Genomic DNA, 14,679 nt, shown 5'->3' with positions numbered 1-14,679 from the left:
TCCAACTTCTGGCAGTTTGAAGTGACAGGCTTATAGAAATATTACTTAATATTTCTATGAATAGACTACCTGAGAAGTACATTGTCTCCAACTTCTGGCAGTTTGAAGTGACAGGCTTATAGAAATATCATTAAATATTTCTATCAATTGACAAGCTGAGGAGTACATTGTCTCCAACTTCTGATAGTTTAAGTGATAGACTCAGAAATGTCATTCAATATTTCTATAAATTGACTACCTGAGGAGTACATTGTCTCTAACTTCTGGCAGTTTGAAGTGAGAAACTCATAGAAATATAATTTAATATTTCAATCCATTGACTACCTGAAAACTGCATTTTCTTTAACTTCTAGCAGTTTGGAGTGAGTCATTGTATTTCTCATTTTATATAACTATCACTCCTAAATATTGTAGAAAGCTCTGTTGTCAATTGCTGAAATAAAAGATTTTCAAACAGTGAAAAATATGTTGAATTTTATTATATATTTAACAAACAGTCAATTTCAAAGAAATAGCACAATCAAGGCACATATCTATTTATATATAAAGTTCTTAAACTCATCATCCAGTTGTTTTTTCAGATCAGGTTTATCAACAAGATATTCATCAGACTAAAAGAAAATAATATAAATCTCATCATGGGGTGGATAATTATAAGAAAATCACTCATGAATGATAAATTATTTTAATTGGCAAATATGTCATTTTAATATATTATTTTACAAATATATTATACTATTTTATACTTACAGTCATTTCCTCAAACGGTTTCAAAGCTTTCAATTGTGCAAGCTACAAATATCCAGAGATTTATTTTGTTTAGAGATACTTCAAAACAGTTGTTTAGTTAAAAAACAAAGTATTTTCTCGCAAATCTTACTTCTTCTTTGAGACTTGAAATATTGGAATTAGTTTCTTGCATAACTTCAACACATTTTTTCCCCTAAATTCAAAAGATGGTTCACTTTTTAAGTATTTCGGCCCAAGTGAACAGTTGGACTTGATGGTCAATGTGGAGACAAAAAAGTGTCAACCATTTTGGGTAAAACAATAAATTGATACTTTACACTTCACCATACCTAAGAAATCAGCAAACTTAGTAGTGGCGTAAAGTAGTGTTTACAATCAGTTAGGGTTAGGATTAGGGAATTGGATTAGAGTTAGGGTTAACGCAGTTAAATGATGTGATAGATGACATATATTTGATATATGCGATCATTTGGGTATGTATGAAAGATGACACCCTACTGTAAAATAACCCTTCGTGCGAATCGAATGCTTGTGGGAATAGAACCATAAGTATTGTTCTCTTCAAGTACCACCACAAAAGCCTATACTTACAAATTCCTTTTCTTCATCATTAATAGCAGGTGACATTGTATCTTCAGGGTATGGTACCTTCACTCCTGCAAACTATATAAAGATGTGGAAGAATCGAGTCAATTTGTTTCACAGAAATTTAGCATGCAAAGTTGAACGGGAACAGCTTAAACATGTTAACTCACCGATTTCTCAAATGCCTCAACAAAACCAGGTTTTGAGACATGCTGTTTGTAAAATGCCCAGTCAATAGGATCGGGTTTTGCCGATAGTGATTCTAACCTAACAGTTCAAATAATCAATTATAGGTTAATATGAAACTAAGTCAAATAAAACATACAATAAAATACAATATATACCGTCGAAAAGCAGCAAATTATGCAATATAATTAAACATATATACTAAATTTGTACAGTACAGTATACAAAAATATATACCTTGTTTTTATAGATTCGTGCCTTGAACGAAAGCCGGAAAACTCTCCCCTAGCTGCTGCAGGAACTTTCGTGGCAATTTTTATCCAATCTGCAACGTATTTCCCAACTTGTCTCGACGACATATTCACTTTTTGCAAAGCTTTTTTGCACAAAAATCTAAACCAATATGGCCGTCGTCCGCGCACCGAGGATGAAGTCCACGAAGACTGGTGACTAAAACACGAAGCCCCGCGAGACGGAAAAAATGACGTCTGAAGGAAAACCGGGGGATCCCCAGCTCCAAGTCAGGTGATAGCGCTGTGTTAGCTTTTCAATCAACAACGCCACATCATCATATTTTTTTATGCTGTTCTTTGCAGTTCACTGGTTCCTTGTTGATGAGAATCAGTCAGTCAGAGAATGGAAAAAGAAATTCCTGTGACTGAACAGCAGAACAACATAACTAAGGATATAGATGGATCAAATTCTGAAGAAATTGTTGAAAAATTAGAGGAGTGTGATAGGCAAATTTTTACTGGTTGGCAGGGCTACCCAAGTGTGTTTTCTTCAAGAATATTAACCATATTGAAATGTATAAGTAGCATTGCCTCTCAGCATCTTCAACCTGGTCGGGATAGAACGGGAATCATCCTCAGTGGCTGCGGAACCTCGGGAAGGCTTGCCTTTTTCATCAGTCGGAAATTTAACCAGCTTGCGGAAGAACAGGGTCTGCGGCAGTGTTATCACTACATTATTTCTGGTGGTGATAAAGCTCTTATGACGTCAGTTGAATCCTGTGAGGATGATTGGAATGCTGGGAAGGAAGATTTGGAGAGAGTGGCGGAAGGTTTTGATGAAGTTCTCTACATCGGGATAACATGCGGGTTGTCAGCCCCATTTGTTGGTGGCCAGGTTGAATATTGCCTGGATCAGAAACGAAGGTTTACACCATACCTCCTTGGGTTCAATCCAGTTAATCAAGCACGGAATGCACCAATCAGCGGAACTGATAAAGTCATGCTTGGTATTGCCAAAATCATGGAAGGTAATTGTGCATGGATATCCTAAAATACTGTGTTGTAGGGGGGGAGGAGGGTCACCTACCACCTCTTAGCTATAGGGGGGAGTGGTTCACTAGCACAGTGTCTTAGCCATGAGGGGGGGGGTAGGTCGCTAAGCACAACTGTTTAGCTGTAGAGAGGGTTGCTTAGAAGAACACCTTCCCTGAAGGGAGGAGGGGTTCACTTAAGGTACAACTGCTTAGCTAACACTATAGCAGGTGATCATTATTAACCAGAGCAAGGTTAATCAGTCTCCAGAGAATGATTTCAGATGACATGTTCAATTCTTTTAGATAAAGGTCATTTGCTAAATCCAATTGTTGGTCCAGAGGCCATTACCGGCTCCTCAAGAATGAAATGTGGCACAACAACAAAGATGATCCTGGAGGCAATATTCATCACTGCTCACCAATCAGCTGCTAACAATACAGCTATTACCACCGTCGGCCAAAAACCCTCAGAACCCTACGAGTTCATGGAAGAATACAAGAGGACCCTTGAGTTCACATATGCTAAAAATGAAAAAATCTCATCCCTTATTAACATGGCTGGTGAAGGTCTTACAAAAGGTGGTTGTGTATCATACATAGCCTGGGGTTCTCTTGGAATCATGGGTATGATCGATGCTGCTGAATGTGTACCAACATTTGGGGCAAACCATGATGATGTCAGATGCTTCATAGAAAGTGGTTACAAATTTCTAGGAAATTCTGAAGGGGATTTGTCAATGAAGAATGATGCGTACCAAATTAGCTTTGATTATTTTATAAAAAAGAGATGTCCTGATCTTTCTGAGAATGACACAGTTATTTTTATAATTAATAGTTTAGAATCTAATCAAATTGAAGTTCTCGGAGAATTGGCAGACTTAGTTAGGATTCAAAAAGTAAAACTAGCTTTGATAGCTATTAACACAAGGAAAGAAGATGTTAAAAAGGTTAAAGATAAATTAGATTGTGCATCACCAACAGTCCACATAGTTTTACCAAGTGTAGTCAGGGAGAAAGTTAGTTCCAAATACGACAATTTTGTCAGCCAGTGTACCGCAGAGGTCTCTCTAAAGTGGGTTATAAATGCAATCTCAACAGGTGCACATATTTTGAAGGGTAAAGTGTTTCAGAATAACATGATTGATTTGAAACTCACAAATGGAAAGCTTTTTGAGAGAGGTGTGAGAATCGTCTCTGGCTTAGCGAATGTTAGCAGTGAGACAGCTAAGATGTGTTTGCTGAAATCAATTTATAGACAAGATAAACTGAGGCCAGACGTAATGAATGCAGAAATATCTCAGCACATACAGAAAGCAGGTTATGAAGAGAAGGTGATACCACTGGCTATTTTATTGGTGAAAGGTTTTCGCATTGAATCAGGGTTGAAAAAGCTAGAAGAGTGTCCTAGAGTACGGCAGTGTATTGAAGATATCCAACTCATCAACAGCCAACATTAATTCTAGATTTTTTAACTAATTTTTTGGATGACTGCATAATTGTGACAAATTTTAGGTTATCTATTGTAATTTTGAACGCTGTTATCTCTCATACAGGTCACAGCTTTTGCTGCTTTTATTAATTAAATATGTTATATAAAGATAAAATTGACATAATTTAATCGTTAATTTTACATTTAATAGTCAAATGTGTTCGTCATGGACAAAGCATGTAGATTTTGCATTGATTTGTAACATGACTTTGCAACATAAGAACATAAATACATTTTCATTTTAATTAATATATATATACTGTATATATATCATTTTAAAATATATTAAAATTCATATTAAAATATTTTATACCTTGTTCTTATAGTGATTCTATTTAATACACTATTAAATTAGATAGAGTACTATCTGTCCCTGGGATGTCCGGTTGAAGTTGAGATATACAAGATTGTTACACAATGCTTATTTTTTTTTAAATCAAGCCAATGTGAAAACACTTTTGTGTCCAAATTCATTGGGATGTGAAGGATTTTTTTAGCCAATTTCACTCAGCCTTAAATCTTACCTCATTTAGTCCAATTTATTCTGGAATTTAAGACGTTCAGCACTTCATTGACAGACAGCATATAAACACCCAACTCGTCCAGAGCATTTTGCGTTGTTTCCTTATTCGCTTGGCGTTTATTCTCATCCAAAGTCTCCTTCAAAAGCACAGCTGATCCTGGCATCAGGTTCAATAAAATGATTGCCTCTTTGAGTCTAAAATAAACAGTTGTGAACATATTTCTCATTCATCCCTTCATGCAAAGAAAAAAGGAAACTAATCTTTTCTTATTGAATATTGATCCAGTGTTACTACTACAAAAGAAAACTGAAGAGCATTATATATGTTTTTTGCCATGCTCAAACTGAAGGACTATTTCTAGCTTAAAAGACACAAAAAATGAGCATCCTTACTTTCTGAAATAGTTTTCAGGTTTTGATGTGAATTGTCCAAACAGCACAAAAAGATTTTTGTGAACGTCAAATTTGAGCTGTGCTGCACCACCTTCATTGAAGTGACTTTTCAAAACAACCTAAATTAAGTCCAAAACAAAATGCATGCAAAATTAGATTAAATTTTATAAACCAACAAGCTTGATAACAATTTCAAAATTTCTTAATGCATCAAGTCCCGTACCTCATTAAAGAGAAATTCCGACAAGTCTGTAGCCAGTTGTTTCCAAAGGCTGGTAAACAAACAATCAGCCATTTCTTGTTTCAACTTGCGAAGAATATCGCGCAGATAGATTATCATATCACATAACGAGGAGGAAAGACTTGTGATGGCAAGATCCTTGTGCGACGGAAGACTATGCCAGCTTTCATTCCTGTACAATTCACTTTTCATTTTAAACTCATTCCCGACATGTTTGACTAACACAGTAAGCATATTACTCTGTAATGTCTTCAGTTGTGCTATGGCACCTTCAAATAAAGTTCCACTTTCATCAAAATCACCATCCTGATGATCATAGTTATCTAACTGAAGTTCATCGTTTATAGTGTCAGCTGGTATATCCTTTTGTTCATCTCTCTTCTTCCTAGCCAATTGCATTCTGGCATAGTTGAGTTTCAGAAAGAACTGAAAGAGTAAATTAAGAAGTGCCCACTCAAAGAGCTGTCCAGTATAAAGTTTTATAGTTTAGTTTAGGTTTCCTCCTGTAGTAACACTGGATCAATAAGAGATGATCCTTACTGGACCTCTAGGAAGAACAGTTTAGAAACTGATAGAGCTTTCCAGTATAAATAAAGTTAGTTTTTGTTATGTTATGTTACTCCTCAACTTACGGTTTGCTCAGACCAATCTTGTAAAATTGTTTCAAGATAATTTGTACTATTGATGATGAAGAGGAAGCAAGGAGTCAATGGTCCATTATCACTTCCAATCTCATCCAGGCTCGCAGTGAAGAAATACAGAAGATCAAGTTGAACATTCACAAATGAAATTTGATTTTCCTCACCCGGCAAGTTCTTGTAACGCTCTGGAACATAAATTATGTAAAAAGCTGAAATTAATGGATGTTGTGGTTTGCAGCCATGCAAGGGAAGGGGGGGAAGGCAAGGGAGGGGGGAGGGCAAGGGAGGGGAGAGGGCAAGGGAGGGGGGAGGGCAAGGGAGAGACAAGGTCATGGCAGGTTAGGGCAAGGATATGGAACTATCAAAGACATTGTGCCGGGATGGCAATACCCTACCGTTATCCTACAAGGAGTGAAGCAAAGGTCTCAACACACTCTGGAACTCTTAAATCATCAACATCTGCAGCATCTTCATATCTTGGGCTCCAAGCTTTGTCAGATGAAAGTAAAGACTGTATGTTTTCCATTGCATCTGTATAATAACAAACATAGATGCAATTAGAATCACCTTTCATTCCTCTGAAGAAACAATATATACTATAATTTTGAATAAGTTCTGAAATAGCATTGTAAAGTTATTTTAGCTTGGGTTTCCACCTGCAATTAAACTAGGAGATGATTCCTACAGGCTACATACAGGTCCACTAGCAGAAAGCATGAAAGAGAACTTACACATTTTTTCCAGTGCTACCCATTTTGCAAAGCAAGGTTGTTTGACCAAGACATCTAGGCAGTTGCTATTCACCTGGCTCAAATCATAGGTATTTCTGAGCTCTTGGTCAAACAGCAAAGTCTCATCAACAAAATGGGAAAACAGAGCTTCGTCATTCAACACTAGTGGTATGCTCTTATCCATTTTATCAACGACAAGCTGAAGAAGACCCTCACAAAACTGAGCCTGTTGAATTTAAAAAAAAAAAGCTAGCATCCATCTTAAACCTGTCCCTTATCATTCATACATCGGTCCTTAGCTGGGTGGTATTATCTATATTTTTGGAAGGTATACCTGTGCTGAACTCCAGCTTGACTCAGATTTATCGATGATTGGCTGAATTGTGGAGTCCAGGAAATCTTCGTGATCTCGTAACCAGTTGAGAATTTGTGTGTAGAACCATTCAGGCTGGAAATATAGCAAGCAAAAAAGCTGCAGTCTCCACATGAGTAACCCAAACGTCAAGCAATTTACTGGCTGTGAGCAATGACTTAAGTTCTTGATAAATGGTTAATTTCAAAAAATGGTTCATCGGCAGACATGAATGAAAATGTACCTTTTCCAAATTGTTTGTCTGTTTTTTACCATAGAAATGGTAATGAAATCGCTTTCTCAATGGTTGAAGTAAAAAATCCATTGGAAGCGAAATATTCTCTGCCGTTTTTCCATCACTTGTTTCCATAGCTTTTCTGACGCAGCATCAAGGAACCCAAATCATGCAAATTTGTTTTTAGAATTACTATCTTCATTTCTCTCACAGAAAAGAGGGAATTGTTACAAAAAAGGATACATTTCGGACACCTGAAGCAGCATTAAAAAGAGACTTTCTAGCGTTTGAAAAACACTCAAATTAGATGCTAACGATGGGGCTGTTGAACCAGAAGTAAATGGCCATTTCAAGACTCCAAGAACTTCATTAAACTCTCTATAAACAAGAAAAAATAACACTGAGTATAGCTATAGCAGGCTGGCTATATTCATGAGAGAGTTTAGATTATTATGGTGAAAAACAAAACATTTCTCACTACATTACTTGGCAAGTTTGTCAACCACAATTTTGTTCCAATGTTTCAAAGTCTCAACAATGAAATGGTTGAGATGGTAGCAGGATGTTCCTTGGAGATTATCCAGAAGATTTTTCATCGCCAGTAGCTCCGATATGGCTTTCCTAAGAGATCCTGTCTCCAGTCCTTGGTGAATTATATTGCTACACACAGAAAACAAGAACAACTTATAACCATCAGCTATCTGTATCTACCAATAATAATACTAAGGCAATTTACCCATCTTTTTCTAAGAACCACGCAACAGTTAGTTATGGGATTAAGTATTTCCTTAGGCAGATTTGAAACTAATCTGACTGAATCCAGTGATCAGTCACCAGGATAAAGATTTGGATTAAGGATTTGGATTAAGGATTTGGATTAAAGGTTAGAGTTTAGGAGGCTTAAGTTACAATCAGGAAATTCATGGTAAGATTAGGATTTCGTTTGTAGTCTTGGTTTGAATTTATTCATCAACTATATAGATCTGCCTGTCTAAGTTTCCATTTTTCAATATACCTGAGTTGTTCAACTCTATGCAAACACTTGATATAACTACTCAAGTTTTCCAGCTTTTTCACAGTGTTATTCAAACTTTCCAATTGCTCCATGATATCATCAACGTTATCATTATGTTCGCCAACACGAGTATTGAGCTCTTCTAAACTACACTGGATCTTATCAACGTTTTCCAACGCTGAATTCGCCTCTTCAACTGTCTTTCCAACACACAACGGTGCCACGTCCTTGCTGGATTCAGATATCGCCAACTAAACAAACGAGAAACGTAGCCTTCTTAGGTGCACGTTTAAATTTTGACCTGTTTTTGCAATCTTTAAAACACCCGCTTCAATGGCCTTCCATTGTCAGAATCACCACTAAAAAAACATTAACAAACCTGCTTTTCTAGCGCGTTTCTTTGCCTCTCCATTCGCTCAAGGCAATGTTTAACATTAGACAAATCCTCTGGAAAATTCTCATCAAGAAAACTACATAACTTCTGCTGTAATTTCTCTTCGAAAACGACACTTTCTTCCATTTTCGAACTGCTCATTTGAGCCGCCATTTCTTCATCCACCCGATTCACACAACCGAAAAAAAATGTCGCCTCTAGGCTTTTCATTGATTATCAATTTTGAAAATGATTTGTTCAATATTTCCTTCATTTCGACAGAATATAAAAAGGGTTTTGGTTGAAAATTGTTGGTTAGAAAGTAGGGTAGCAAATCAATATACTTTGATGGCAAACACTTTACTCTTTTAGACTTTTACCTAAAATCAATCAAATATGATTGTCCTGTGATATTTTTGGCGGCAGTTTGGTAGGCAACCAATTGTACGAATCTGCGAGATTGCTTGCACAATCCTCATTAATAAAGAGGTGTATCATACATTAGTTTCTATTTTTATCCATTTTGCGGTTTTTGTTACTCCGATCGAAATAAAACTCGAATAAAATAGCATTTATCTACTATAAAGGTAAGTCTTGCTGCATGCGGGCTTTGGGGTGAATGCATTGTCTGATTTGTGGGAGAAATTTTAGCGTGTATTTGTTGGATAGCCGCATACCCAAGGGCCAAGACAGGCCGAGATTAGAGTACAGACACAAACAAACAAAATGCATAGCGCTGTGTAATTCATATGTGGTAGCAGATGTAGAATTTGAGCACATTTGAGATGGTTCTGCAGATTTCTTTTGAGCGTTTTGGTTTGAAATTCTTACAATTAATCGCATGATTGCAACATATTTACTCTAGTGTGACATTTTAGACGTGTGCTTGCTCTTTGACCTTTTAGTGTTGCAGAAGTTGCTATTCTTTTGTGTGAATACATATATTTTCAACGAATTTATGCAATCCAGCAACCATCCTTTTAAGCGATAATGGTGATGAACTATCATTGCCATTATTGACTTAATGGTAATAATGATTAGCAGCAATATCAATAATCACTATCACTTTGATATAATCTGCATCAACAATATATCATCAATAATCATTATCACAATCACTATAATCAATATGTATAATCGTACAAAAATCACCATTCTCAAAATCATCATGAATATCATCGTCAGTAACACTATCATTAACACGATCATTAATATCATCATAATCACAATTATCAATATACCATCATCAGTATCATTGTCATCAATAATATTATTGTATAATTACCACCAATGTTATCAATATCAATGTTATCATCATCTTTAATACAGTATCTTCATTACCCCAGCCTTCACAATCATCATCCTGATCATTTCTTTGATTACCACAACACTATTATCAACTTCATAACTTCATCTAGATTCAAAACATGTCCACGACAGAAGCTGAGGAAAAGCAACCCAGAGCGAATCAAAAATGGAATGGTTGGGGCTACCAGGACTCAAAATTCCTCATCAACTCTGAAGGCCTCGCACAGTTCACTGGCGCGCGTTATCCCATTAGTGGCCAGGTTTTTCCAAAGCTCATCGATTGGTTTGTGAACTCTTGCAACGCGAGCTTAGAGTTCAAATCACCTGCACAGAATATACCGAAAGAAGACGAGCTTCCAAAAGCTACTATTAATGAAAAGTTTTTAAACAGTGCCTTAAACTCTGGCTACGAACTTTCCCTGCACGGTCATGAACGGTAAATTACTTGACGTCCAACTTTGAAAAATACATGATTTGAGTTTAGATGTTTTGCCGTTCAAAGGTCGCTTGCATGCGTACGACCTACGAAAGCTATCTGCAGCTATCTTATGATTGTGTTTGCTTCTAAATTACCCGTAGTTCGGTATAACCTAGATTAAACCTCAGCATGCTCAAGTCAAATTAGAGTTTATCTTCATAATTGCTGGCTCAATTTCTATGGTTTTATCCCCATTGAAGGATTTGAAGCATTTTTACATTTGTATGAGAAAAAATTCTGAATAGAACCAAGCAATCAGTCCGGTAATATAACATGGCTTGTGTCTTTTTTATTTTAAATAATTCGCGATTTATGGTCGCTTTAAAAGTTTCTAATGAAGTTGTTATCTGAATTTATTCATATCTTCACCCTTGGCTTGAAATCGTTCTGTTTTGACTTCAAATTTGACAGACCTTGTGTCAGTTGTGATACTTTACTCACATTATAGGTTATTCCGCAGTCATGGAGCCACCTGTCATGAAATCTATCTTCTACGCCATGGCGCCATTCCTCGTATCCCAGATGCCGTCGTGTGGCCAAAAAACCACAAGGAAGTCGAAGAGATCGTTGCGTTGGCCAACGACTGTGGCGTGTGTTTGATTCCTTTCGGTGGTGGAACAAGCGTGTCAAGCGCGCTGGAATGTCCCAGCGATGAACTCCGAATGATTGTCAGTTTGGACATGACAAAGATGAACAGAATTCTCTGGGTCGATTATGAAAACATGACCATGTGTGCAGAAGCGGGAATTATCGGCGAGGATTTGGAAAGACAAGTAATTTGATTAAAAACAATTCCAGCCTCAAAAGAGCATCGTTTCCCGTTGTGAGACATCCTCCAAATAACACTCTCACAACGATAAAACTGTTCTTTTCCCAAAAATCCTTTATTTGCTCAGTGTTACTAAATAACCTGATCTTTGTTTTGTATTATTTGAAAGTTCTGTGTACATGACAGTTTTATCGGTTGAAAATTCGTATAGTTACTTTGATCCCGGGTAACTCTACAAGTCCAAAATTTTTCCAGTGTTTAAGCTAATGCAAGTGTTTGAGAGACCCGAAGTTGTAAAGTAATGGGGTGATGGTTTAAGTAAACAAATAATAGTTGAAATAATCAAACTTCTGAAATATCAAAAATGCATATCTAAAAAATGCTGGTAAAGTTACCTGCCGTCAGCTCTGATGTGCAAAGTAGAAATTCTCATGACATAAGACACGCTATTTCTCGTTTCAGTTGCACGAGAAAGGTGTTTGCGTTGGACACGAACCGGATTCTATGGAGTTCAGTTCCCTGGGCGGTTGGGTGGCAACCAGGGCATCTGGGATGAAGAAGAACGTCTATGGTAACATAGAGGATTTATTGGTACACGTGAAGTTTGTGACCCCGCAAGGCACGATGGAGAAGAGTTGCATGGTACCACGCATGTCAACTGGGCCAGATATCCATCAAGTTATCATGGGATCAGAAGGTATACAATAAGAGATATATTTCTCAGGTAGTTCAGACACAATGACCATGACAGCTTATTGTAGAATACTACCTACACTGAACCACCACGTTTGAGATATCTTTCTCAGGTAGTTCAGACACAAAACACGACAGTTTATTGTAGAATACTACCTACACTGGACCACGACGTTTGAGATATCTTTCTCAGGTAGTTCAGACACAAACCACGACAGCTCATTGTAGAATACTACCTATACTAGACCACCGCGTTTGAGATATCTTTTTTATAGCAACTCTCCTTCATTCGTCCTAGGTACACTTGGTGTTGTCACTGAAGTAACCCTACGAATTCAGCCACTGCCGGAATGCAAGACATACGGATCCGTTGTCTTTCCAGATTTTGAATCTGGGGTGAATTGCCTTCGGGAAATCGCCAAACTGCGATGTGCTCCGGCCTCGATACGACTCATGGACAACGATCAGTTTAAATTCGGTCAAACATTGAAGCCCCAACACAGCTCGTTCTTTCACTCTCTTATGGACGGCATAAAAACGATGTACGTAACAAGATTCAAGGGATTCGATCCGAACAGGCTTTGCGTTGCAACTTTGCTGTTTCAAGGCACAAAAGAAAGCGTTGATAACCAGGAGAAATTGGTGTACGCCATCGCCAAAAAGCACGGCGGCCTGTCGGCTGGAGCGGAAAACGGGCGACGCGGTTACATGCTGACATTTGTCATAGCTTACCTTCGAGATTTGGGCTTCGAGTACAGTTTTCTGGCCGAGTCCTTTGAGACGTCTGTGCCCTGGGATCGTGTCTCAAGCCTTTGCCGTAATACGAAGGCAGCCATATACAAGAAATGTAAAGATCTTGGAATACAATACAAGCCTCTGGTCACGTGCAGGGTCACGCAAACCTACGACACCGGCGCATGCGTGTATTTTTATTTTGGCTTCAATTACCATGGGTTACCAGATCCCTTGGACGTGTACCAGCAGGTCGAGGACTGTGCACGAGACGAGGTCCTAGCGAATGGCGGCTCGCTGTCTCATCACCATGGCGTTGGAAAACTCAGGAAGAAATGGTTGCCAGAAGCTGTCTCCAACGTTGGCATTCAAGTCATGAAAGGAATTAAGAAATCCCTCGATCCAAATAACGTCTTCGGTAATAGAAATCTAGTGTCGAAACTCTAAAAACTCCTTGAAGACAACCAAGCAAATTATAGGAACTGATTCCATTAGTTAGAATTGTCGCCAATAGTTCCTTTTACCGACAAACGCATGTAAACATTGCACATACGTTTCCAAATTAGTATCGTTTTATAGACTTGCAGAGCCTTCTCTTTTTTTGAAAAACTTTGAACTGCTAGCTAGATTTATAATGTTAGAAATAGGCTTGTTTTAGCAAGCTCCAGATCCCTGGCTTTACTGAATTTTATTAGTTTTGTAACATATGGCATGCGTTTTTCAATAAGGGCAACAATGTTATGATATTGTAGGAATATAGTTTGGTTTTAGTTTTGAAAACCTAGGAAAATATGAATATTTGAAAGTGAAAATCTAGATACATAGATGATAATAATTTAGTTTTAGGATTTCTACAGTCTATTTTTTCCAGTACAACAAAGTTATTATAATGACAAATAAATATCGAGTCCTTTATGACTTATGTCTTCGTGTTTTCTCAGCGCCTATTGAAAATACACCAAATACATTTACCTTCAGTCTTTCACAGAGTATCACAATGAGATTCGGATCACACCTTTTTAAAACTCATCTTCACTACCTTTGCCAAGACAGGTTTTTTCACAATCATCCTTCTTCTGGAAATTGTTGCCATTCGGTGAACATCCGCCAAAAATGAACTGTTCGCAAGCTTTGGTTTCTTGATTGTAGTAAAATCTTGGCATTGCCGCCCGACATGGTCCCACAAACTTCGGCTCGAGGCAAACGGAATTCACTCCGTCATGAGAGGCACCACCGTGAGTCTCGGTTTCAGAACCTGAAGGTTTGAAATAGTACGCTCCTAGTACAAAGGATTGGAAGTTTGTGAACTACCATGCATTGAAATAAGTCCAGTAAGGATCATCTCTTACTGATCCAGTGTTACTACAGGAGGAAACCTAAACTAAACTAACTGTATTTATACTGGATAGCTCTATCAGTTCTAAACTGTTCTTCCTAGAGGTCCAGTAAGGATCATCTCTTATTGATCCAGCGTTACTACAGGAGGAAACCTAAACTAAACTAACTTTATTGATACTGGATAGCTTTATCAGTTCTAAACTGTTCTTCCTAGAGGTCCAGTAAGGATCATCTCTTATTGATCCAGTGTTACTACAGGAAGAAACCTAAACTAACTTTATTTATACTGGATAGCTCTATCAGTTCTAAACTGTTCTTCCTAGAGGTCCAGTAAGGATCATCTCTTATTGATCCAGTGTTACTACAGGAGGAAACCTAAACTAAACTAACTTTTTTATACTGGATAGTTCTATCAGTTCTAAACTGTTCTTCCTAGAGGTCCAGTAAGGATCATCTCTTATTGATCCAGTGTTACTACAGGAGGAAACCTAAACTAAACTAACTTTATTTATACTGGATAGTTCTATCAGTTCTAAACTGTTCTTCCTAGAGGTCCAGTAAGGATCATCTCTTATTTATC

General features: G+C 37.5%; 4 protein-coding genes across 4 annotated transcripts; 2 read left to right on the top strand and 2 right to left on the bottom strand.

The window, feature by feature from the left end:
• Positions 1–482: 482 nt before the first annotated feature.
• On the bottom strand, positions 483–1,948 carry LOC114519603 (ATP synthase subunit d, mitochondrial-like). The gene is made up of 6 exons (XM_028539763.1): positions 1,759–1,948; positions 1,506–1,602; positions 1,342–1,413; positions 881–943; positions 751–792; positions 483–611 (listed from the first exon to the last, which is right to left on the bottom strand). The coding sequence occupies exons 1-6, from the start codon at positions 1,878–1,880 to the stop codon at positions 534–536; spliced, it is 474 nt and encodes a 157-aa protein (XP_028395564.1). The 5' UTR covers positions 1,881–1,948; the 3' UTR covers positions 483–533.
• A 149-nt stretch (positions 1,949–2,097) lies between these two features.
• On the top strand, positions 2,098–4,483 carry LOC114519647 (glucokinase regulatory protein-like). Its single transcript, XM_028539811.1, has 2 exons — positions 2,098–2,782; positions 3,092–4,483. The coding sequence occupies exons 1-2, from the start codon at positions 2,158–2,160 to the stop codon at positions 4,243–4,245; spliced, it is 1,779 nt and encodes a 592-aa protein (XP_028395612.1). The 5' UTR covers positions 2,098–2,157; the 3' UTR covers positions 4,246–4,483.
• Positions 4,484–4,569: 86 nt separating this feature from the next.
• Positions 4,570–8,987, bottom strand: LOC114519431 (RAD50-interacting protein 1-like). Its single transcript, XM_028539556.1, has 12 exons — positions 8,788–8,987; positions 8,409–8,659; positions 7,880–8,053; positions 7,637–7,771; positions 7,403–7,535; positions 7,141–7,254; positions 6,807–7,032; positions 6,478–6,606; positions 6,067–6,260; positions 5,417–5,860; positions 5,194–5,312; positions 4,570–4,995 (listed from the first exon to the last, which is right to left on the bottom strand). The coding sequence occupies exons 1-12, from the start codon at positions 8,953–8,955 to the stop codon at positions 4,803–4,805; spliced, it is 2,280 nt and encodes a 759-aa protein (XP_028395357.1). The 5' UTR covers positions 8,956–8,987; the 3' UTR covers positions 4,570–4,802.
• Positions 8,988–9,258: 271 nt separating this feature from the next.
• LOC114519578 (alkyldihydroxyacetonephosphate synthase, peroxisomal-like) lies at positions 9,259–13,687 on the top strand. Its single transcript, XM_028539728.1, has 5 exons — positions 9,259–9,368; positions 10,200–10,525; positions 11,016–11,340; positions 11,799–12,033; positions 12,328–13,687. Exons 2-5 carry the CDS (start codon positions 10,209–10,211, stop codon positions 13,206–13,208), a joined length of 1,758 nt encoding a protein of 585 aa, XP_028395529.1. The 5' UTR covers positions 9,259–9,368; positions 10,200–10,208; the 3' UTR covers positions 13,209–13,687.
• The last annotated feature ends 992 nt before the right edge of the window (positions 13,688–14,679 follow it).

This window comes from Dendronephthya gigantea, unplaced genomic scaffold (genome assembly GCF_004324835.1).
Source record: "Dendronephthya gigantea isolate DGI-Jeju-01 unplaced genomic scaffold, DenGig_1.0 000013F, whole genome shotgun sequence".
In the NCBI taxonomy this organism is placed as follows: Eukaryota; Metazoa; Cnidaria; class Anthozoa; order Malacalcyonacea; family Nephtheidae; genus Dendronephthya; species Dendronephthya gigantea.
The sequence above is the reverse complement of the archived record's forward strand: the minus strand, read 5'-3'. Positions and strand labels throughout refer to the sequence as shown.

Bases quoted from the DNA above. Each gene is read 5' to 3' on its own strand.
- LOC114519603 (XM_028539763.1), bottom strand. From the start codon at position 1,880: ATGTCGTCGAGACAAGTTGGGAAATACGTTGCAGATTGGATAAAAATT. The intron at 1,414-1,505 runs GTGAGTTAACAT...ATCTTTATATAG, and splicing joins TTGAGGCATTTGAGAAATCG to TTTGCAGGAGTGAAGGTACC. The intron at 944-1,341 runs GTAAGTATAGGC...TTTTGAATTTAG, and splicing joins ATGATGAAGAAAAGGAATTT to GGGAAAAAATGTGTTGAAGT.
- LOC114519647 (XM_028539811.1), top strand. From the start codon at position 2,158: ATGGAAAAAGAAATTCCTGTGACTGAACAGCAGAACAACATAACTAAG. The intron at 2,783-3,091 runs GTAATTGTGCAT...CAATTCTTTTAG, and splicing joins TATTGCCAAAATCATGGAAG to ATAAAGGTCATTTGCTAAAT.
- LOC114519431 (XM_028539556.1), bottom strand. From the start codon at position 8,955: ATGGCGGCTCAAATGAGCAGTTCGAAAATGGAAGAAAGTGTCGTTTTC. The intron at 7,255-7,402 runs GTACATTTTCAT...CTATATTTCCAG, and splicing joins AGACAAACAATTTGGAAAAG to CCTGAATGGTTCTACACACA. The intron at 6,607-6,806 runs GTAAGTTCTCTT...GTTATTATACAG, and splicing joins GGTAGCACTGGAAAAAATGT to ATGCAATGGAAAACATACAG.
- LOC114519578 (XM_028539728.1), top strand. From the start codon at position 10,209: ATGTCCACGACAGAAGCTGAGGAAAAGCAACCCAGAGCGAATCAAAAA. The intron at 10,526-11,015 runs GTAAATTACTTG...CTCACATTATAG, and splicing joins TCCCTGCACGGTCATGAACG to GTTATTCCGCAGTCATGGAG. The intron at 12,034-12,327 runs GTATACAATAAG...CATTCGTCCTAG, and splicing joins AGTTATCATGGGATCAGAAG to GTACACTTGGTGTTGTCACT.